This window comes from Filicampus tigris, chromosome 3, assembly GCF_054856515.1.
Source record: "Filicampus tigris isolate MCC_2025a chromosome 3, RoL_Ftig_1.0, whole genome shotgun sequence".
NCBI lineage: Eukaryota > Metazoa > Chordata > Actinopteri > Syngnathiformes > Syngnathidae > Filicampus > Filicampus tigris.
The window spans coordinates 7,708,409-7,731,135 of NC_141219.1; the positions used below are offsets into that span (position 1 = coordinate 7,708,409).

The following is a 22,727-nucleotide window of genomic DNA, read 5'->3' on the forward strand; positions in this document are numbered from 1 at the left end:
AATGGTTATGGTATGATTTAAGTTATACATTAGTTCAAAAAAGTGGACATTTCAAGAAATTGTGTGTGACAAATGGGCAAATGAAGGGGTTTATTGTAATACAAGCTTAAGGTCAATTTCTGTCAGGCTATAGAAGCAGCTAAAAATTAGCAAGTGAGGCTGGGCAAAAGCTCCACTAAGTCAGATAAATCAACCGCAGAAATGCAAAATCATCCGATTATGCACTGGAGTAATTGATCGGATAATCAATGCTAAAAATATTCGAGAGTGGCTGCCCTATTAGTAGGCAGAAATTTGCAGTCTTACAGGAAAGATTCACGGCAACGTGGCCCCAGGGATCAGTACGCGGCCCTCTGTTTTTCAGGATCAATAAGGCACAAGGTATCTTAGGCAAATATGAGTTATTAGCGTTATATGTTTATGCCGACGATACTCAACTATAACTTCCTTTGGAAGTAATTAATCCATGGAATGCAAAGTTTTCCTTGCCTGGATGCAGGGTCTTGACCAGGGGATGTTGTAGATTAAAAAAAAAAAAACCTCTGGACCTCTCTGATGCATTTTGAGACTCTCTTGTGATTCAGTAAATAAACATGAATTCACTTCACGGAGGTGGCAGAGTGATGATGTGGGCTGGAATAATTGTGAGTTAGATGATAGTGCCTGAAGGTGCCTAAATGACCTCTGCCACCATCATCCTCAGACCTTTACCGTATTGAAAATCCATTGAGCGTACAGTGAGAACGGACGGCAGTATACCACCAAATAGCAACTCTGGGAGGCAATTCTTGACAGAAATCATCCATGGATTTATAATTTCAATGGATGACAGTTGTTGCTTGTAGTTGTTAAACATTGCTATTAATTAAGTGGAATATAACAGTTTTTGTTGTGCACAATAATTTGGTCCGCTGAATCTTGACTAATTTTGAAAAAGAAAAAAAAACTATTGTTATTATTATGGTTTTGCTGAATAAAATCCGCATGATCTCATTCCCCGCGAATCACATCGAGAATTTAGCAAAATTATTTTGATTAAAAACATCATAGCTTAAACACTTTGAAGGCACTACAATGTGAACTTTTATTGTCAAGGCTATTTTACAACACTCAATAAAATAGCCTTCGGGTCAGCTGTCTGCTGGTACAAGCATATTCAAAGTTATGAATCATTGTCATTATGATGTCGCAAAAACAAATCATTTATCCATTCAGGTGTCACGTGAGTTATGAAAGGGTCCCATAATGTGCGTGAAGGGGCCGATCTCAATAAAGTACTGCCGTCTGTTCGTCTTCGAATGAGTGTCATTAGTCGGCAAAAACCCAACATGAAGACTATGAGCACTTTCATCTGATTGAAGGCTTTCCTGTAAAAGATTCTTTATGACGACAATTCCTTGATAACATTAACCAACATCTATTGTTTTACGGCTATAGAGGGTTAAGCTGCTATGCGGCTTTTATGAACTAAAAAAAATGTGAGGAGAAACAAGGCAGAGGAGGAGCTTTGCACTCATCTTACACTTGAAGGATATAACACAGACAGTGACTGATATGTTGCAGAGGAACACAGTCTTTTTACGAGTAATATTTCATTTACTTTACCAAGCAGGGAACTGAAATTGTACAAGTGTCGTGAAATGTCATTAGCCGTGTTTTTGCTTTTATGCGCCATGTGCTGGTCCGTCTCTTCGGGCAAGGACTCGTATATGGACAGAGCTCTGAAACTGATGTCTGAGACGCCGCTCATCGACGGGTGAATGCAAACTTCTTTTATGTACAACGGTGGATTGTATCCTGTTAACTTATCTAAAGCTTCTTGACTTAGATGTTCTTCGAGAAAGAATTATTGCAGTAATGAGACATATGCAGATAGGTTATAAGTGAGTTGCACCCCCCATCCATCGTATCTTCCAGCCACAATGACCTGCCTTGGCAACTGCGTGAACAATTCAACAACCAGCTCAACAAAGTGGACCTAAACACTCTGGAAACAACTCACACCAACATACCAAAGATAAAGACGGGTCGGCTGGGAGCACAGGTACGATATATGCATAGAATTTTACGTTTCTTTTCATTGTTTACATCTGCATGACTGGATGAGATCTACCTGTACTACAAAAGCTGCTATGCAAAGACAGTACTGGTCAACACACATTTTGGCGTCAAGTTTCAACGGTTTTAGCGTATTTTGATGACATTTTTTTTGTTCTGAGTCCTGCTCGGGCCCACTGTCATATAGTGTTCCACAGGGTTCAATTTCGGGGCCACTGCTGTTTTCATTGCGTTTGCTGCCCCCTGGGTTTCATCTTAAAAAAGCATGGTATTTGCGTTCACTCACTGCTATGCAGATGACAGTCTGATCTATGTCCCGCAAAGCAAAAAGGACGCTTTCTCATTAAAAGTAATTTTTTCCTGTCTGGAGGGAAATCGAGGCCTGGATGGCACAGAATGTTTTTTATTTTAATAAAAAGAAAACTGAAGTTTGGTCCCAGTGGTCCTTGCACATACCACCTGGTGTCATTTTGAAAACCAACAGTCTGGAACTATGGATTTAAAATTGCACACAAATTTTAATCAAATTGGTGATGTTCTTGAACTCTGCTTTCTTTTTTTTTTAAATCTCGGCAGCTGACCAAAGTGAAGCCTCTCCTTTTACAACTGCATTAGAAACAGTCTTTGTTCCATCTTGGCAATTGCAATGGATTTTATTTTGCAGTGAGCCAGTGCTCCCTCGAGCCTCTCCAGTTGGTCCAAAAAGCTGCTGCTCGCCTCCAAACTGTAGCTCAATGGAGGGAGCACATAACTCCAATTCTGGCCTTCCTTCACAGGCTCCCTGTAGATTTTAGAGTTCATTTTAAGATTATTTTATTTGTCTTTGACCCTTTAAAAGCTCTCGCCCGACCTTACCTCTCTGAGCTCCACACCCTTACGCACCTGCCCGGTCAGCGGGCCGGATCCTACTGGAGGTACCGAGGACTAAGCAAAGGCTGAGGGGATTGAGCCTTTTCCGTTAAGCAAACACCCTTTCTGTTCATTTTAGAAACCCATTTTATTATTTGGCTTTTGAGTCAGCAAGGGACTTGGCATTGTTTTAGTGTTTTATCCCGTTTACTGTTTTTATGTTAATAATTTATCGTTTTAACTATCTTTGTTTTTTGGGCCTAATTTTTACTCCATGTACAGCACTTTGTATGCAGCAATGGATTTTAAAGTGCTCTATAAATAATATTGTGTTGAGTTGAGCTGTTTGTTCCGAATTGGTTCTAGTTAAAAAAAGAAATTGTCGATAATATGCAAGTAATGGCGTTGGTATTCTCTTTATGCTACAACTTTGATGAGGCCTGTTTCTGTCTTTTCAAGGACGTCATACAGTATTCTTTCATTTTCGATGCGATATTGTGAAAGGTGGCAATCGTTATCGCGGAGAGCCTTTTTTTATGCAAGTCATGTTTCATGTGAAAATCTAGCAAAAAAACCCCAAAACAAAACGCAATATTAACAGTAAACAAATGCAAAAATACAAACACTACTTTTAATAATGATCAAAGTACATTTCGTCATCTGTCAGTCAAATCACGGTAAATGTAAAAAAAAAAAAAATCTCAAAAAGTAGAGCCAATGCAACGGAATGGATGTCATTTTCAGACTCAGCATGCCAAAATTACTCAGAAACCATTCAAATTATTTTCATGTTCTCTGTTTTATTGGTAGTGACTCAGCTGTGGCTTTATCTGTTCAGCAACATCCATAACCGTACTAATCATTCACTATATTCCATTCACTGTATATATATATTTTTTTTTTCTCTTTCAGTTCTGGTCGGCCTACGTGCCGTGCGAGTCTCAGTACAAAGATGCTGTCCGACAAACACTGGAGCAGATTGATGTGATTCACAGGATGTGTCAGAAATACCCAAACACGTTCACGTTTGCCACCGGCAGCCAAGGTCGGGTTGACAATTTGGAATTTTTTTTTCGGGTAGTGTGGGAGTGCTGTTCAGAATTAAAATTCAAAGCAGTCTTTTTATGTTTTGTGCAGACATCATAGAGGCATTCAAACGCAATAAGACGGCCAGTCTGATCGGGGTGGAAGGGGGTCACTCCATTGACAGCAGTCTGGGCATTCTGCGCACTTTCTACCAATTGGGGGTCCGCTACCTTACACTCACACATTCCTGCAACATACCCTGGTAGGACACACATATAGTGAATGCTGATATTTGGAGTGCGTGAAATGAAAAAGAAGTATTCGGGTACAGTGAGTTCACAGTTGGCAGGTGTTGTGTTGAGGAGAGTAAGGGAGATTCCTGCAAGCTGCAGCTGAGGTCTCACAGGTATCACATTTCCTGGAAGAGCCTCTTAGTGCTCGACACTCTGTTAACACGTGCGCGCGAGCTTTGTTGAGACGTGAGCATCAGCCAAAGCAAACACAATAACGCGTCCATCACATCAATCCAATCCATCGACACTTTTTTTGTGGTCAGGGCCGATAACTGGCTTGTGGACACTGGATCGGAACCATCTCAACATAACGGCCTCTCTCCTTTTGGCAAGGTCAGTCTACATCGATGTTCCCTCTAATTTTCCATGTGTCTGACCATTCACACAAATTCCCGGAGCATTCCTTGGACCACGGTGAGTAACACCAGCACACGGCGGCCAAACCAGTATCATGCCTCTCGTAAACCTGATGTAGGTACCGGTACATTTAAAAAAATTCAAATCACCTATATATATTAAAATACAACATATGATTGAATAAACTTTATATCAAAATAGAATATTTCATTGAATAGATATTTGAGACACAAATAAAATCAGACGCCCCCCGAAACATGGATTGCAATGCAGTTTGCATTCAAGCTTAATTCATTCACTGCCAGACATTTTCAGACCCTCTTTTATCCTAAAAAAATGGAAAAAAAAATGGAAAAAAAAATGTTCCTGGGATTGAATGGCTGGACTGTGAAAAGACAAGTAAATTTGTCAGTGGCAGTGAATGAGTTAAAGAGAAAGTCCCAACAGATTGTGTGACTGCAGAAGTCCCCAAATTGAATTGTTATATTCATTATCTACCGTAATGAATGGCACTATTAAAGTAACGTGTAATCTAACATAGTTAATTTTAAAATTAAGTAATCAGTCAAGTGACCAAGTTATCTTTTAACTCATACAATCCCCAAGACGTATTTATTTGTCCTTTCACAGTCCAGCCATTCAATCCCAGGAACCTTTTTATATTTAATTTCAATTTTTTTTCAAGCGTTACGGTAAAAGAGGGTCTGAAAATGTCTGGTACTGAATAAGTTAAGCAAGTAAAGTAACTCATTTACTTTTTAAGGTAACTGTGGCAACATTGAACCTCAGTGAAGACAAGGGCTATAGAAGACAGATGGATGGACTGTGTTGGACATTAAAAATAAAATCATCACACTTCCCCTCCAGCAAGTGATTGCAGAAATGAACCGTCTGGGGATGCTGATCGACTTGTCCCATGTGCCCGTACAAGTGATGCAGCAGGCGCTGGACATGTCCAAGGCGCCCGTCATCTTCAGCCACTCCTCCGCCTTTGCTGTCTGTCCAAATAAGAGAAATGTTCCTGATGAGGTTCTCAAGAGAGTGGTGAGTGCGGGAGGTAGTATCATACGCATTGGGGATTGTGAGATGTGGGTAATAGTCACCTCGCATGCTTTTCTAAACAGTAGAAATATTTGTTGTCTAACAAGCACAAATCATTTTACAGCTCATTGTATGCCCTTAGAAGACAAACACGCCCCTCGGTTAAAGAAAGCAGCACATATAGTACTGTAGCTCTATGTGTTATTCTATAGGGGAGAGTGGGGTAAGTCGTGCCAATTTTGACTTAAAGCGCCTCCAGCTAAAATATGTACATATAGTTGAGGATATTGTTTATACCTGGGAGCAATTACTTTGGATCTTAAAGCGTAAGACAACACAAACATATTTTTCAAGAATGTTCTACGCAGGCCCACTAGTTGAAACACGGCATTCTGATTAATATTGCGTTTGTGGAATATGAGTTAAGCAGCAAATTCCACCTGTTTTTGTCCATCTCATGGGGCGGCCATTTTGTCACTTCTGTTGATTGAAAATGACATCACAAATGCTCAGGGCTCAGGTAAGGGCTTGATAGGTAGGCACATGACCAACTTTTATGGTTTTCTAAATAACAGGGGTGGCACTACTTTCCCCTTGGCACAAATTATCCCGCTTTCCCCTTGGCTTTAAGTAATTAAATATTTGTTTTTCATGTGAAATCTTTTCTTTCTGACCAGAATAAAACTGGAGGAATTGTAATGGTCAACTTCTACAATGACTACGTGTCCTGCTCCCACACTGCGACCCTCGCCAATGTTGCAGGTAGCCTACTTTACTGGGCTAAAAAGGTTAAAAAAAAAAAAAAAGAAATCGGGGGTCCACTGTGTTGTAAAATAAAACAAAATAAATTAAGTTTCAAAAAATTAATCAAGGGGTGGAGGCCACTCAGAGTGTCCATGCGGCCCGTGGGCCACCAACTTCCCATCCCGGATATAGTATTCAATATCCTTGATATCCACTATCCATCTTAAGGTCAATGTCTGTACTATACATATTTACTTGCAGGACAACTAGATGTTAATAGTGAAGCAAAATACAGTACAGTAGCTGACATCTGTATGCTGCTAGTAATACTAGCCACATAATGTTTTACTAGTTAAGAACTTGCGCGTCACTAAAATTTGGCAAAATTTGGCAAAAATTGCACTGCGGAGTGGCGTAGTGTTGATGTTTGGAGTCGAGTGTTGTAATGGAAGATAAACAGGGCTTGACGTTGCTACGTTTACCGACAGTCACTGTGGCTACTGGTTTCCCAGAGTTAGTAGGCACGATTTTCGATAGTACGTATGTTTTTCCCGGCCAAATGACATGCCTCAATGGTGCTGAGCTAACGTTTTCTCCATCAAGTACTTTTATCACTGGGGGTTGGGGGGTTGAGGCAGGGGGTTGCTAAGTGAAGGCAGAAATATGAAATGCACCACATGCCACTGCTTACTAGTAAGGAAATAGATTGTGCTAGTATTTGGCCTTAGAATGTCAAGGATGTTGAATAAATGTTCAGCCATCTGTCCATGTGATGAGTGGTTATTATTATTCTTATCAATGCAACACGTAATCAGATCAAATGTACTGTTTCACTTTAGACCATTTTGACCACATAAGGAAAGTGGCAGGAGCTGGCATTATTGGTTTCGGTGGCGACTATGATGGTGTTGAAAGGTAATTGCGCAACACAAAGCAACGTGATGACCAAGGTACTTACTATAATCTGTTGTCATGTTTCCAACCCTTACTCGTGCCAGACTTCCTGAGGGTCTGGAGGACGTGTCCAAGGTCCCAAGTCTGGTCGCTGAGCTGTTAAAAAGAGGGTGGTCTGATCAGGAGGTCAAGGCCGCTCTGGGAAACAATTTGCTTCGTGTACTCAAACAAGCGGAGGAGGTGAGCCACAGACGCACACAAACACATGCATATGTTTTGAAATCGTTGGAAGTGTGGTGCAAAACATCCAATTTGTATAGCACTTGTCCTCATTAGGGTCACGGGTGTGCTGGAGCCTATGCCGGGTGACTCCGGGTAATAGGCAAAGTACATCCTGGATGGGTGTTCAGTCCAGGTTGTCATGTGGAGAGCATGCAAAATTCACACAGCGGCACCCGAGCCAAGATTCAAACATGTGACTGACTGCTAATGCCTACTCCACTGTGCTGCCTCGTGCAAAACATCCAACATAAAAATGCAGTGCCATGCACTTCATCAGTGGATGGTGGCATCATAAAAGTCTTATCAAGTCACGGGAAGCATCAGTTGGCCTGTAAAATGCATGCGTAACAGTAGTGGATCCAAGAGCAATATCCGAGAGGCAGAAAGTGCCAATTTTATATTATAATCATAAAAAAAACAAACATAAAACACATGATTAAGTAATACACATTTGCCGATGCCGCCAAACATATTTGCATGAATGGCGGGAGTGGGTTAAGGTTCAAGTAACACAATGTTCTCGTTTGCTTGTAGCTCCCTATAAAAGTACTGTTTGCCCATCTCATTTTCTCATGGCTAAAATTTACAACCCAAATGCTTATATAAAATGGGAAAAGAGTACCATTGAAGCAACATGTGAGCCAATATTTTACATGGTGGAGCTGGGTTTTCTGTGCGTAGTCGGGCTTCTATCCACATTAAAAAAAAACATGCTTATGTCATTGAAAAGTATACAGTAATTTGTCTATAGATGTCAATGGTTGTTTACATCAAGCAGTTACTTAATGTCGTGTGCTTCCTCGATGTTAGACAATTCTGTTGCAATTGTTTGTCAGGTCCGTGACAGCCTGAGCAAGCTGTACCCAGATGATGTTCCTATCCCATTGGATGAGGTGAAGAACCCGTGTCGGACGAATGATGGTTACGCCAACGGTGGAGCTTTCCCCTCACTCAGCGTAATGACTCTTCTGTTAACGCTGGCTTTTCAGGCCCTCGTCTAACTAAGCGCCTCATATGAGCTCTCTCTCTCTCGCACTCACTAACATGCTTAGTAGCTTCTAACTGGTAGAAGGGTGTTTATGGTGCTGATTGGGCTAAATGTAATGTTATTGTGGGGCTGGGCTAAATGGTTGAAAAGTGTATCATGATATCAGTATTTCATATACTACTACTAATAATGCATACTATTTTTACTCTACAAAATAAGGACCCGAAAAAAACGCTTAGTTTTGGTAATTTAACACGTCAGATGTAAAGATTAAATGTCTCCTTAAACAATGTCCTGAGTACGGCTGCGCGATTCACGATGGACGTACTTCATGAGCCTAACGATATACATTTTACCTACGTATTAAAATAATAATTGATTAAAGAAAATACTAAAATCAATTACATTTATTCAAGATAAAAAATAAAATAAAACAACAATCAAACGAAGACTCACGGGTGTTTTTCCAGATTTTTCAAAAGAATATGATGTCGTGTAATTTCTATTAAAATAGATTAGGTGCGTCTATCGCTATATGTGTTATTTAATTATTGCCCAGACCTCTTTCAGCACATCGGACTTATTCTTTTCCCATTAAATAGTCTCGAGTACAGTAATCCAATGGACACACAAACAAAACTTCTGTAAACATAAGGTGACATGTCTCATAAGGTGAGAGGTGTACTATTTTCAAGACAAGAGAACCACCTAGTGGAGAGAACTGCACAACTCACAAATATCCGTTGGAAAAGTTCACTATTACCAAAAATGAAAAAAACAAAAACAAAAACAAAAAACATTCTTTTGATACATTCTTACATGGCCAGTCAAAACGTTTTTGTGGCAGCTGTTAAATAAGTACATTGGCTTATAGAAAATGTAGCATGAAAAGACTGGTATTTTCCAACAAAACAATGAGACAAAATGACGTCGCATTAAGACAATCTGAGTTTTGAAGCATGCATTATCCAGACTGGTCCAATTCTAAGCCTGAAAAGGCCTATTAAGTATTATGAAAAGGTAGTGTCTTCCAGAATGCCAGAACAAGTGGTCCCGATTCTAAATACAAACGTGTTTAATTTTAACACCATTAAATCAAATGGCAGTTAACACCTGTGATGTGTGCAGTTTACATACGTGTTAAACATGCTTTTTGATGAGCAATAAAGAAATCATAATGCAGAATGCCTGACTTTCTTCAACGGTGTGCATTATTTGGCGCCATCTAGTGTGTTCCACAAACATTACACAAAACCCAAGACAACCACTTGAATTGGGCCCAGCTCCCAAAACGATTTGAGCCACATTAGAAGTCTCATCGGCTCCACTTAAGGGGCTTTTGGGACACAGCGAGGCTGCAGCGCAGACACTGGTGAGTCACACTGTCATACTTAATGAAAAGAGCATGAGTTTCTCAAATGGACAAAGTGCTGCAGCTCACATGATCAACAGCACTTACACAGTTAGGTGTGCTTCCCAGCTACGAGCGTACACAAATGAACCATTGCTGACACAAACCTTACCCTGAGTATGGCCTTGTCTCACAAAGCAACCATGGCAATACAATAAATTGAATGGATCTTTTTTTTTCTAGAAAACGAATGTAATTTCTATCGAAATGACTTGCTCCCATACCATGAGCAGGCACACAGATGGCTTCAAGTGTCATATAGAACTCATGAGGTATATCACTGATGAAGACCATTCAGTCTTATGACGCCTCCCTGAGCGGTTCACTCTCCTGTCCCTGTGCTTCACTATCGGACAGCAGGTGATGAGTCGGCACTGCGATCCTGTAAGGGAAACTTTCTTTGTTCAGCATCTTCCTGGTGGCGCTGACCAGGCGCGAGTAGCTGTCAGGGTCGTATTCCGACAGGTGGGGCCGGTGGCACAATAACGGCAGGTTGACCCTGTCCACCTGAGACGGGAAGAGCGGCGGCCGGCGCTGGCTCTCGCCTTCCTTCAGCGAGTCGGGCAGGGGCTTGCGCTTGCTCTCAGGCAGGAGCATGATGCAGAGCACGGAGAGGACGGCGAAAGAGGCGAAGATCACATGGTGGAGGAAGTAGCCCCCGTTGTTCTGGAGCTCCATCAGGGAAGCGGCGGCCATGCCCACGCAGCCTGATGCCAGCACCAGGCCAAGGCACCCGCCTCTGATATGGACGCAGGAGAAAAGTTGCAATGACAAAATGAAAAGGAGGCAACTCATGTTCCATTAAAATATATGAACAATAATAGCCATAACATCAGCTTCAAATATGTAATGGACCATGCTGAAGTCGTAGGCCACCGTAATATTAGTCGTTAAGCAATGCTATAAAACAGGCGTGTGAAACTTGTTTTCATGGCGTACCATATTGGGGGCCGGCTAATAGCAGTGAAAATGCATTAATGCATTATCTTTTCTTTTGATTGAAGATAATTCTATGTTTTGCTTTGAATGTTTTAAAGCACTTTGAGTTGCATTTTTATGTATGAAAAGTGCTATATAAATAAAATGTGATTGATTGATTGATTGATTAACGTATAATCGCTAGCGGTGTATTCATCTGAGGGAAAAAAATAATTTAAAAAAAAATCATGGTTCACATTGGATAGTGTAAATTAATGCAGAACAAACCGCTTATCTGATTAAACAGATTAAATGACATTTAAAGTGAAACATCAGAATCTTACATTTTTTTTCTTGGATGCAAACAAGTAACAGATCAAATAGGTGAAATATTAACAGATTAAATAGGTGAAATATTATGTGGCGGTGGAATGAAGCGCCCAATGAGTGTACTAAGTGTGCGTATTGCGCAAGGACAGACTGCATGTCACACTTTTAATAAGCCTCTGTGAAGTTGTGCGTCCAAAGCGGAAATGACCTCATTGTTTGAGACGCCAGAGTAAATGAATCAATTTTACTCATCAATAACTATAGACTTTTTTTTTTATCATGCTCATCTACTAACAGATAGACATTTTGAATTATATTTTATTATAATATTTCATTTTCATTCATTTCTGTCCCTTTCAAATGTGACTCAGGTGTGCGGAAGGGTGGCATGTGAGTGCTCTCTGTTGACAAGCCGCGACTCACTGCTTAGTTTTTCTAATTCCAGGATGATGGGAGGGGACTAAACAAACGCTGAAACAAACAATGGGAGGCTTCAGACAATGTTACAGGCTCTATTTCGGCTGCCTTTTCATTTCATCCAGTTTGGGGGAGACTTACCTCACGACGGTAGGCATCACCTCACTAGCAAAGAAGATGCTTAGCATGGCAAGCGCTTGAGAAAAAAGCAGGCCCACAATAGAAAGCACCAGAACCAGACCTCCTTGCAAGTCTGATAACACAACAAGAAAATACTTATTAGTATTAGGCAGCACATAAATCATCTTCATCTGTTATGTAAATATCATATCATCATCACAATACTGTATTTTAATGAGGGTGGCTCCAAACAAAGGGATAAAAAGCATATCAAGTCCTCAAAGGGCAATTTTAAAATGAAAGAAAATGATCATAAACATTAACCGCTTACATGCGGGATATCAAAGTAGTCAACTTTAACATGCAATAAAAAAATTTTTTAAAAAAGATAACATTGATAACTAAACAGGATTGAAAGGACAAATCTGTTCGGGAATCGTTGTGTGCATCATATTTTTTTTGGGGTGGCACACTTGAATTTAATACACTGATCTTGTTGGACAAGACCAGCTTGTGTGTCATTATGTGTGAAGGGTTGCCTTAACGAAATTTCTGTTCCAAAATTTAAAGAACAACTATTTTTGTGTGACCCTGGTGGCAGCCAGACCAACAGATAAACTCGAGCGAGTAAAAGCGTCAGATCATGGCGTAGGTAATAAAGATGGCCGTACACTGAGTGAGTGCCAGCAGAAGCAGCGAAGACAGTCCAGTGATGATGGCGGAGAGCAGAAGCATACTACGTCGCCCGAAATGGTTGACAGTGGAGCAGATGAATATGCAAGCCAGCGTTCCTGTGGCGATTCTGACAAAGTAGCTGAAGTAGAAGTTGGTGGAAGACATGTGCATGTTTCTGGTGAAGCAGTACTGGATGCCTGTTCCAATCAAGCTACAGAGAAGGGAACCAACAACAGTCAACTGAGATACCCAAGAAGTAAGCACGAGAAGCTAAAACATTAGCCAAAAAAACCCCACAACTGGTCGAAATACAACGTGACTTGTTCCTTTCATCAATCAGTCCAAACTTACAGAGTGAAGCTGAGGATGAGGCAGTTCTTCCAGATAACCCGAGTCTGTCGCAGCTCCAAAATGGAATAATATCTTGGCTGGCAATCTTCATCGAATACCGAATCAATCTCTATTTGCAGAAAAAAAGACAATAAAAACAACTACATTCACCGGGCCAGCGGAACACTGTCATGAGATCCAATACAAGAGCTGTACCCAAAATCCTGTCCTCGCAACATTAACGTTCATTTTTAGTTTGTACCCAGTCAGGGACGGAATAATTTCATACTTTTAACTCATTCACTGCCATTGATGAATTCACACGTCGTTTCACAATCCAGCCAATTTTTTTTTCAAACGTTGGGGTAAAAGAGTGTCTGAAAATATCTGGCAGTGAATGAGTTAATAATAATAATAGAGGGTCACCATTTGAGTGTTGCTATGGGCGAAAGAAATTGTAAGTAGTTGTTGAGAAGATTCTAGTCAGCATCTTGAAAAAAGAGGAGCACTAGTGTATGATGAAATTATTAACCATTATATAAGATATATTCTGCCGAATGTACAGGTACAGCCATCATAGTCATTTCCTTCCCTTACTGTGGATGTGACATTCAAGTAAGAATGATATAAACTGTTATCAAGGAGGCGGAGCCGAGAGACTCGCTTGTTGCGGTTCCGGTTGCGCTGACATAGCTGCGAGCGCGCACACAAGCTCGTGGGAGTTCTCACCTGACAGCAAGATTTCACCAGGGAAGAGCTCGTCCGGTAAACACGCGCCATTCCTGGTGGAGAATTCCTGGAGGCTCCTCTTCACCTCAGTGATCTGAGCGGTGGCCAACAGCCAACGAGGTGACTCGGGAAACAATGACGCACAGCTGAACAAGACCATTGTGTTGGATAATACAAAGAGAAATGCCACTTGGGTCAGTGTGACAAATAATATTACATCATGTACTTTGCCATTAACAACTTCTGCACGTTTTTTTCTACATGTTGGTGAGAGCAGAAACTCTTCATAAACATGTTCCAATACGGCTTCCTACATAGTGTGTCCGTTCCCTCCTAAACACGGCCGTCCATGTATGACTCACCACCAATAGGAAACAAGCAGGAGCAGAGGCAAGGTGGTAACAGCCTGCAAAACGGGCCAATCGCGACACACAACAGCGACGCCTGGCAACAGCAGCTCTGCAAAGATGCCGAAGAAGCCGCCGACCATGGCAACCATGAGACGACGCGGGGGGTCACACAGCTCCAACCCTGGGAGAACAGATTGAGGAAAAAAAAATTGGAATTGCGTCTATCATTAAAGGACGGCAAGTCTAACCTTGAACTACCTGTGGTCGACACAGAAGGAAGCATTGGCAGCATTTGCACGGAAAGTCAACAACAAAATGTACACGTGACTGCGTAATTTCCGCCTATTTCAGCTTTTATGTTTGCAAGTCCTGCTTTAGCCTTCACCTTCATCGCAAAATTGATTTTAAAATACAAACGGGTAAAATACAAACGGGGTGGCAGTAGCAGAGCCGTATGGACTTGGTCGCGGTTCAAGTCCTGCTGCGGACAGAAAAAAAAAAAAGAAAAAAAAAAAAGGCAACCAGATGCTGTAGAGGTGCCCCACCCACAAACTCACACGCCGCATCACTGTTTGTGACTTTCACTCTTGACGTCTTTCCTTGCATCCTGCCTGCGTGTGATTCGGTTCGCAATGTGGTGTGTGATACACACTAAGGCAGAAGAAAGTTCAGCGTCCCCTTGGGAATCTTTGAATTCCAACTTATTCAATAACAATATACGTTCCCCCCCTAACAAACAAAATGCTCAATAAGCTCAATAAAGCAACTCGAAGGTAAAGCTTTTTTCCATCAATGTGAACTGTCAAACTATTCAACGTGTCACCTTTAACCTCTTTTTCCCAGTGATTGGATTCTTGTTCCACTTCCCTCCTCCCAGGGTGGGTGAGGGGACAAAGAGAACGAGAAGCTCCCTTCCTGCTGACTTTCTGGCGTTAGTGGTGGCCCTGCCATTGTTTTCACATCTCTGTGGAGAATCGACATCCGCAGGACATCACCCCGATATTTCCCTCAGACCTCTGCCTAAGCCGACATGAGACTAACTTCAAAAGTCTGGGACTCAATCTAGCCCTGACCTTGTAGGAATGGGGAGTGTTGCGTGTAGTATGTCAAAAACAGAGATTGGTGCGGATATTAGAAAACGACCGTGTTAAACCTCTGCCCCGCCTCTCCCATGACATGGACTAATAGCGTATTTCCATGCAGGGCAGGTTTACAGACTCAAAGATTTGGCACGCTGTGTACAAACATAATATGCCGGAAAGCAATCATGTAAATCCATGTTTTTCATATGGAGAAAGCAGATGAAACATTCTGACACAAATATAATTTAACACTGTTTACATTTAAATAAATCAATACTATTAATGCACCATTAATGTTCTACTGAAAAAAAAAACCCGAAGAATTTTGAGTACTACAATAGGTTTGCTGCTAATAGTGATATACTGTATGTAATGTAGATGCACTCAATGGTTGAGTGCATCCACATGGGTGAGTCTCAACTGATGTAATCAAAGAAGCCTCAACATAATCATCCTGTGATGGAACAGTCCTGTTTGTGATAAGGTCACGCATGAGATATCGAGAATGTAACAAACTAATGTGATTCATTATGCACCTGCTGCTACATTACATATTTATACCTTTGTATGGGGTTTAATCAAATACATGTGTTAAAACATAATGCAAGGTATTTTATGAAGGTCAGTGGAAAACAGCTACACAAGTAATTACATACCTGTGTGTATGTTCTGAATTTAAAGTAAAAAAGCAAACTAAAATTGTATAGAGAAAAGTGTGCCGGTCATTAATAATCTGTATTTATAGAAAAGTGCAAAATCCAATTAAAAAGGTGTACAAATTAACTTAACCCAAATGCTAACTTTAATTTGCATTACTGAATATTGTTTTAGTGATAAAAAAAATCTAACCTTTCAGTGAGCAATACATTAATAATTGCCAAGAATGCAATACAGTTAAAGCAATACTTTTGGCAATATCAAAACTGCATAGTTAGTACAAAGATTCTATTGGATTGCATTGTGCCGGTAATTTTTCTGCTATGATGAGCAACATCCGGTATAACGAAACCACGCGAGCGCATGGAACTTACTTGCTATGTATGAGGATAAAAAGACCCCAGCGAGCATGGTGCCCTGAGAGAGACGAAGCAGCAGAAACACCACAGCACTGTTGGACAAACACACAGCCATGCCCAACACACTGGACAGACTGACGGACAGGAGAAAACCTCGTCGGCGACCTAGCCTGAGAAATACACAAAATCACACCGATAACTGACTTCAGTCAAATTTACACGAAACAAGCACCAGCATAATATCGGGATTTTTTACCAGTCGCACAACGAGCCGATGAAGATGTATCCCACAATCCATCCTGTCATGAAGCAGATGTGTTGAAGTGGAATTTTCCAGTAGTCACTGCACACCAGGTTCCACTGCAACACAAAATAAAGCATACAATAGCTAACATAGCGAACTGGGAGAGAATAATGTTGCTATTGATGACGAAAGTGGGAGCTGCAATAAGACATAATTTGGCTTTTGACAATCTGTCAAAAACAACACAATTAAACGAAAAAACTATTAGAGAATTTAAGTAACATGATCTGCCAACGGCTTGCAGCCTTATACTTAAGATCCATCACAAGCTATAGCAGGCTCCCTGTAAAGTCACAATCACTGATCTCGGTGTGCGGACAGCCGGGAATGTAGATCATGTCGACCGTAATTGAATCAAGATGACTGCTGACGCATTATTACATTAGAACAAAGTGATGTTCAAGATAGAGCCTGCCAAGACATTCTTTTCCGCTCATCCGTTACCCTCCAATCTGATGTTTTCTAATGTTGTACTAATTCGTAGACACACAACAGTCCACGCTACACAAGCGGTCAGGGTAGCGCTTTGGCTAACTTACTGGTAGTCTTCTGGGTTTACCACACTCATAAATAGACTTCTGAAATGATCTTAATTCAAAAATGTAATACTTGTAAATACTCCAAGTTGATACCCAAGCCCAGAGGCAGCTTGCTTGTTTGTCAGCAAACTAGCAGTAAGATGCCACTAGCCCCTGTGGAAAACACTGTTGTATGTCCTATTGAGCTAAGCCATGGAAGGGGAGCAGTTAGCACTGTTCAAATATGCTTATACAGGATACAGAAACCAGCATTAGGTACTGTAAACCTGTACAATCTCACGAGATCCAACTTTACAAGGGTAATCCTTTTTCACTTTCGCTGTTTAGAGTTTCAAAAGTAAAGTATCAAAAGCAATCTGGGACTAGTCTTCATCAATCTGGAGCAGGTTTGTTGACCCATAACCCAAGTTAAAAGGAGATAAAGGAAAAATGAAAATGAAGCGGTTGAAAATGCTTCTTGTGACCACCACTGCCTGTACTGGACTCATTGCTAATGCATTTCCATGTTTGCAGCATGTCATCATGAGACTTTCTTCTTCTCACATTAGTCATTTCACTCTTCAAATTGCCAGAAAACTCAAGCCAGAGAACCCAAACCTGAACACAATTACAGATATCCTTTTTTTGGGGCGGCAGGACACCGGCCCTTGAGGACCGAATTTGGACACCCCTGGTTCAGAGCATGCAGAAGGGGTAAAAATATGTATGAAAAACATTTTCTGTATGGTCTTTCTATATTGCAGGCTTTCACCAATTGGTGTCTGGATTGGTGAACTCTCATTTTTCTAAGGCTGGTAATGCTAAAACTTTGACCCAATGTCAATCTAAATGTATTTACTAATGACAGGCGACTTTTTCCAACAAAGTGTTCCAACGCTTCGAGGAAGAAAAATGGATGGCTCTATTTCCTGGATGCACTTTGTCATGAGGAATAACAGAAATGGTTGTACTAGTCACACAACTCGTCCAATGCCAGCCATCTGCCCTAACACAACAAATCACAACTTGTTGATTTTAGAGCATTTTGACAGATTTTAAAACCCACAGATCATTGCATTCATGATTATTTACACATCGGAGCTATCAAATGAAAGATTACATGCTCTCCTTTGACCAGATAAATTTTTTTTTATTCTACAGTGTTTTAAGGAATTCTGCTGAAAATCCGGAGAAAATTGGCTTTTTTTTTTTTTTTTTTAAACAAAAATATCAAGAACAATGAAGTAATAGTTTTGCCTTTGTGACATCACTAACATATGAACAATGGTTTCTTTCTATAAAGCATCTAAAACAACATTAAGGAATGGCCTTTGATTGCAAAATTGTAATCTATATAGTGATACACAAGTGCTGTGAGGTGATGCCAACTCCAGGTTGACCTCATCCTATTCCCAAGATCGTCATGTTTTTTCATTCATTACACACACATCATAACACGCACTCTGTGAACTCTGTACATATATGTTGCCTGTTTGAGTTTACGCCTCAGATTGTCCAACCAAAATTCTGATGACTGCCGCCACAGCCGCCGTAACAGTTAAGTCTTCTTCCCCCTACTGTAAACAGTTGGCAAACGGGGGATTTTAAATCTAAAATAGTGCACCGCTACTTTCTGCTGGCGGTTTGGCTCATTATCACTACTCAAGTGCTTGCAAATTGGAAAGTATCAGACACTATCAAACCCCCCCAATGTGTGTAAAAAAAAGGTTCAAACGACATAACTCGTCTGTGATTCTAAGGAACGATTTCAGTCATTCTTGACATTTAATTAGTACATAGAACATTTACAACAACGGATCCTGCCGTGCGTCTTCGCTCTCCATCAGGTCTGAGATGTCTTAATCAATATTTGCGGACTGGGATGGCTCTTTATTTGCATGTTACACAAGCAGACGCCATCATACACTCAGCGAGCTTCTTACAAGACAAGCAGATCCACACAAACGTTGTTTCTCTCTTTGCATCTGTAATTGTATCCACTCTTCTGGGAAATTTGTGTACCAGATTTTGGGCGTGAGTCTGTAAAAATGTTTGTCTAATGGAAGTGTTGTGAGTTCAAAATCTTCTGTTTTAGTTCATCCCAATTGTGCTTGATGGCTCACAGAGTTTTCCCGCAAACGTCATCCAAGCATGTCTTTCTGGTTCTTTGTGCACTGGAACACGGGACACAAAGGTGCCTTCCACACTGTTTTGTCCTGTCCAGAATGTCTTGATAAAATAAAGATACAGGTGATGATTGTCTAGTCGAGGGGGTCGCCAACCTTCAACAGTCAAAAGAGCCATTTCGACCCGGTTTCCACACAAAATAAAAACACTGGGAGCTGCAAACAATTTTGAAATGTTCATTTACTGTAGAAAACTACATGGAGCTATTGTTTAAGTTTTCCTTTATCCTTTTTAAGACATGCTCACAATCAAGGGGGCTCCCTGAACTTTTTGTTAGAATTTTATAACAGAGATGTATACTGTCAAAGATTTCTTGTAATAATGATTTATTTAAAAAAAAAAAAAAACATTATGCAAACCTGAAACATTGTTCAATAAACGTACTTAAAGACGTTACAACAAAGAGTAAATTTTTCCACTGATTTTGATGGCAATATTTTTCTTTTCACTGAAAATGAATATCGGCTCTCGGCCTCCTTGACTACTAATAATCGGTATCGGCCCTGAAAAAAGCATATCGGTCTATCTCTACTATAAAGTGCAGAATAAAATGAAACTGACTTATCTCACGACACACGGGAGACGGTTGAGGGGGGTCTTTTTGCAACGAAGAATCTCATCAATCCATATTAAACAAACAAGCCAACGCAATCCAGAGAACCTTACTATTTTGACTTGTTTTGGTCTAAAAAAATAAATAAAGAAAAACAAACACGACTCGATGGTAAATAGGGGCGACCATTACATCACAGGGCTTCCGCATTCCACAGACAGAGGACACATCATTCTACTGTGTCGCACACACCTCCGGAACACACACATAAGTTGCGATCAAGAGCGTGCTTTATTTGAGTATTTGCTATTTTCACCGCTTTATTGCATAAAAATTACAGACAAAGGTGACGAGGCGGCAACACTTGAGAACAATAACATCCACCCCTTCATTTCCCGACTCGTTTACGTTCAAGAGTGTTGCAGGTGTGTTAGCTTAACATGCATGTTTGAGCAAGTAAATGAACCAACACCGGCAAAAAGTTGGAGCAAATATTGACAGAATTCACAAGCTCATCCTCCAACCTACAAACTGAATGTTGAAAGACCATGGACAGCTATACTTTATGATATATGTACTCGTACGCTCTTTGTTTTCACCTTTTCACATAGTAAAGTATTTCAGTGTTCTAGTAGAACGACTAGGGCACACTACTGTAGTTGAACAACTACTGCAGAACAACAGCTCGCGAACGTCACATGACAAAACCCAGAAAAAGGTGAGCTGTGACACTCGTTACCTAAGCATTTAGGCTCTGTAATGTCATTTTCAGTGAACAGCAAGTGTAGAAGAATAATGGTTGTTACGATTTTTATGATAGATATTGTTACATTGAGTCTCTTAAGTTTGTAGATAACAAGAAAGGAGACAAAGAAACAAAAAAAAAATCTTGAAATATATTCTAAGTTGTTTAGATGAAGTCTGGTGAGATTTTGTTTATGGTTGAATTGTACTGGGATGTCTGATTGATTGTACACATTTTTCTGAAAAAAAAAAAGAACAGTGGTTGTGCATGAAACATTGTAAAGAAAATCTTAGACTTGACTTCTCCTTTAACTAGTACAATTTTCGACTGTCACGAATAGTACTATACAGCTGTCAACTAGTGCACAATTTTGCCTCACAAGTAAAGGCCTTGATGACAGGTGCCAAACTCAAGGCCCGAGGGCCAGATTCGGCCCGTGACATCATTTTATGAGGCCCGTGAAGACAAATCATGTGTTGACTTGACATGTTTTTTTTTTTTTTTTTTTTTTTTTCAATTGTCTTCACTGTTAACACAACATATTCGATATTTCGAGCATTTGTTACCAATCCTTCCATAAGGAAATACATTGAAAAATGGTTGAACCAACTATTTACTGGATTCTGATTTCAAAAGTAGTTATCCATCAATTAGTTGTGTATAAGGCGATCATACATTTACACGGGTTAACAGTCGTAACGGCCCTCCGAGTGAAATCAGAACTACGATGTGGCCCGCGACAAAGATGAGTTTCACACCCCCGGCCTAGATAGACCAATCCGACGTTGGCCAACTGTCACGGACGCTTACCCCCCTGTGGCGTCAGGCCGACTGTCGGCACATCACGCTGGAAAAATACACCACAACCACAGACGATGACGCTGACCATTAAAGTACTTTCTGCACATGCATGATATGTAATACCCCTCCATACCATCGGCGGCGGTAGTCACAATTCCTCATGGTTAGAAAAAGCCAACCGTAAAGCTATTTGCTGGGGGCGGATTATAAAAACGTAAACAATGCATTCAGCTCTATTTTTCGCACACGATGAACTCCCACGCGAAGCAAACCCTCTGGTTCCTGACACCGTAACGCGAAATACTTACATTGTCAACCCTCACTCTTGTACTTGTAAGAAGATTAAGGCAGCAAAGGCAAATATGAGTTAAGCAGCAAAATCCACCCGTTTTCAGCCATCTCAGGGGGTGGCCATTTTGTCATTTCTGTCGACTGAAAATGACATCACAGTTTCTCAGGGCCCAGATAACGACCAATCATGGCTCAGCTTCAGAAAACAGGTGAGCTGTGATTGGTTGTTTCCTGAGCAAGTGTGATGTTATTTTCATTTTCAGACATTGACAAAATGGCCACCCCATGAGATGGCTCCCCTTAGGCGAGGGAAAAAAAAGCTTAACATCACATAATGCGGAAAATTACGACCAAGCATCACCCAAATGTATGCGCACATCTCTACTACTGCACACTTCAACCTCTGAAAATATTACAAAGATTCCCCTGACATTTTGAATTATATGGGTGTTAAATGTTTTACTCTTCATAAAAAAAAAGCTTTACGTCACTTGATGTCAGAAAACTGCAATCAATCGTCACCAACATGTATGTGAACATTTGTACTTGTGTCAGCTTCAACCGCTGCAAATACTGGAACAATTACGCCAATATTTTGAATCTTATGGACATTAACGTCTTCCTCCACATATATTTTGTTGGCGATTCACCGCAGTTTTCTGACCTTAAACTTTTCTCTATAATGAGTGTCTATGGAGAGTAAGATCGTCTTTCTAATTAAATTGGACCCAGTGTGCCGAATTGTCTCACTAGTGCGGACGTACATAAATGATGGATCTCAAAGATATCCTATAAACGTCTTTACATCGACAAAAAAAGGCTTACCATTGACTGGCGTGTTACTGAAGGCCTTACTGTATGACCGAGTTGTCCACGCGAAGTTCTTACCTCAGTCACGAAGTTGCTCTGGAGCCCCGACAGGCGAGCGTACTCCCAGCCGTCGGTGCAGCTCACCCTCTCCCGGGGAACACTTTGGGACAAATCCGACGAGTTCGGCGGGTACTTGTAGAGCTCGCAGTGGCTCAGGCCGGTGCCGTTGACCCAAGGGACGGTCAGCTTCAGGTAAGTGGACTTTGATAAGTTAGTAAGGAGGAAGGCGGAGGGAAGGAGCCGCGGGTCCGGTTTGCAGTGGTACGCGTCCGGGATAGCGGTGTAGAAGACATCGCTGAACAGGTTGAACATGACAGCGAAGCTGGGGAACCAGCTGAACGTCACCACCAATCGGTTGTAGCGTCCGTAGCCGCCGCTGTGAGGGAAAACCTTGGCCTCGTAATCCATTTCGAGTAGCTTTGTAGTCCGCTCACACACGCTGCTGAGCGGAGAAGCACGTCCGGAGTCGAGCACACGGCCGCCAGCACTGGAAAGTCAAGCACGCCAGAGGAAGACGAGGGCGCTGACGTCACAGTCGCTTGCCTGCC

The 22,727-nt window shown here is 41.1% G+C and overlaps 2 protein-coding genes across 4 annotated transcripts; one reads left to right on the forward strand and one right to left on the reverse strand.

The window, feature by feature from the left end:
• The first annotated feature begins 1,298 nt into the window (after positions 1 to 1,298).
• On the forward strand, positions 1,299 to 9,717 carry dpep1 (dipeptidase 1). 3 transcript variants are annotated; one of them, XM_086026311.1, is made up of 12 exons: positions 1,299 to 1,584; positions 1,701 to 1,756; positions 1,918 to 2,044; positions 3,820 to 3,952; positions 4,045 to 4,195; positions 4,265 to 4,339; positions 4,490 to 4,559; positions 5,451 to 5,627; positions 6,302 to 6,386; positions 7,208 to 7,283; positions 7,367 to 7,502; positions 8,381 to 9,717. In XM_086026311.1, exons 1-12 carry the CDS (start codon positions 1,555 to 1,557, stop codon positions 8,543 to 8,545), a joined length of 1,281 nt encoding a protein of 426 aa, XP_085882437.1. In that variant the 5' UTR covers positions 1,299 to 1,554; the 3' UTR covers positions 8,546 to 9,717. The 3 variants fall into 3 exon arrangements, with proteins under 3 accessions (XP_085882437.1, XP_085882436.1, XP_085882438.1); XM_086026310.1 differs by having other exon boundaries at positions 1,299 to 1,756; XM_086026312.1 differs by lacking the exon at positions 4,265 to 4,339 and having other exon boundaries at positions 1,299 to 1,756.
• On the reverse strand, positions 9,272 to 22,727 carry slc22a31 (solute carrier family 22 member 31). The gene is made up of 9 exons (XM_086026309.1): positions 22,198 to 22,727; positions 16,167 to 16,270; positions 15,926 to 16,080; positions 13,825 to 13,993; positions 13,463 to 13,608; positions 12,755 to 12,863; positions 12,400 to 12,614; positions 11,750 to 11,861; positions 9,272 to 10,682 (listed from the first exon to the last, which is right to left on the reverse strand). The coding sequence occupies exons 1-9, from the start codon at positions 22,585 to 22,587 to the stop codon at positions 10,244 to 10,246; spliced, it is 1,839 nt and encodes a 612-aa protein (XP_085882435.1). The 5' UTR covers positions 22,588 to 22,727; the 3' UTR covers positions 9,272 to 10,243.

Coding starts and splice junctions, on each gene's coding strand:
- dpep1 (XM_086026310.1), top strand. CDS start 1,641: ATGTCATTAGCCGTGTTTTTGCTTTTATGCGCCATGTGCTGGTCCGTC. Junction 4,196..4,264: donor CATTCCTGCAACATACCCTG/GTAGGACACACA, acceptor ATTCGGGTACAG/TGAGTTCACAGTTGGCAGGT. Junction 4,340..4,489: donor CTGCAGCTGAGGTCTCACAG/GTATCACATTTC, acceptor TTTTGTGGTCAG/GGCCGATAACTGGCTTGTGG.
- slc22a31 (XM_086026309.1), bottom strand. CDS start 22,587: ATGGATTACGAGGCCAAGGTTTTCCCTCACAGCGGCGGCTACGGACGC. Junction 13,609..13,824: donor CTGCTTGTTTCCTATTGGTG/GTGAGTCATACA, acceptor GGTCTTGTTCAG/CTGTGCGTCATTGTTTCCCG. Junction 10,683..11,749: donor GTGATGCCTACCGTCGTGAG/GTAAGTCTCCCC, acceptor CGTCCATATCAG/AGGCGGGTGCCTTGGCCTGG.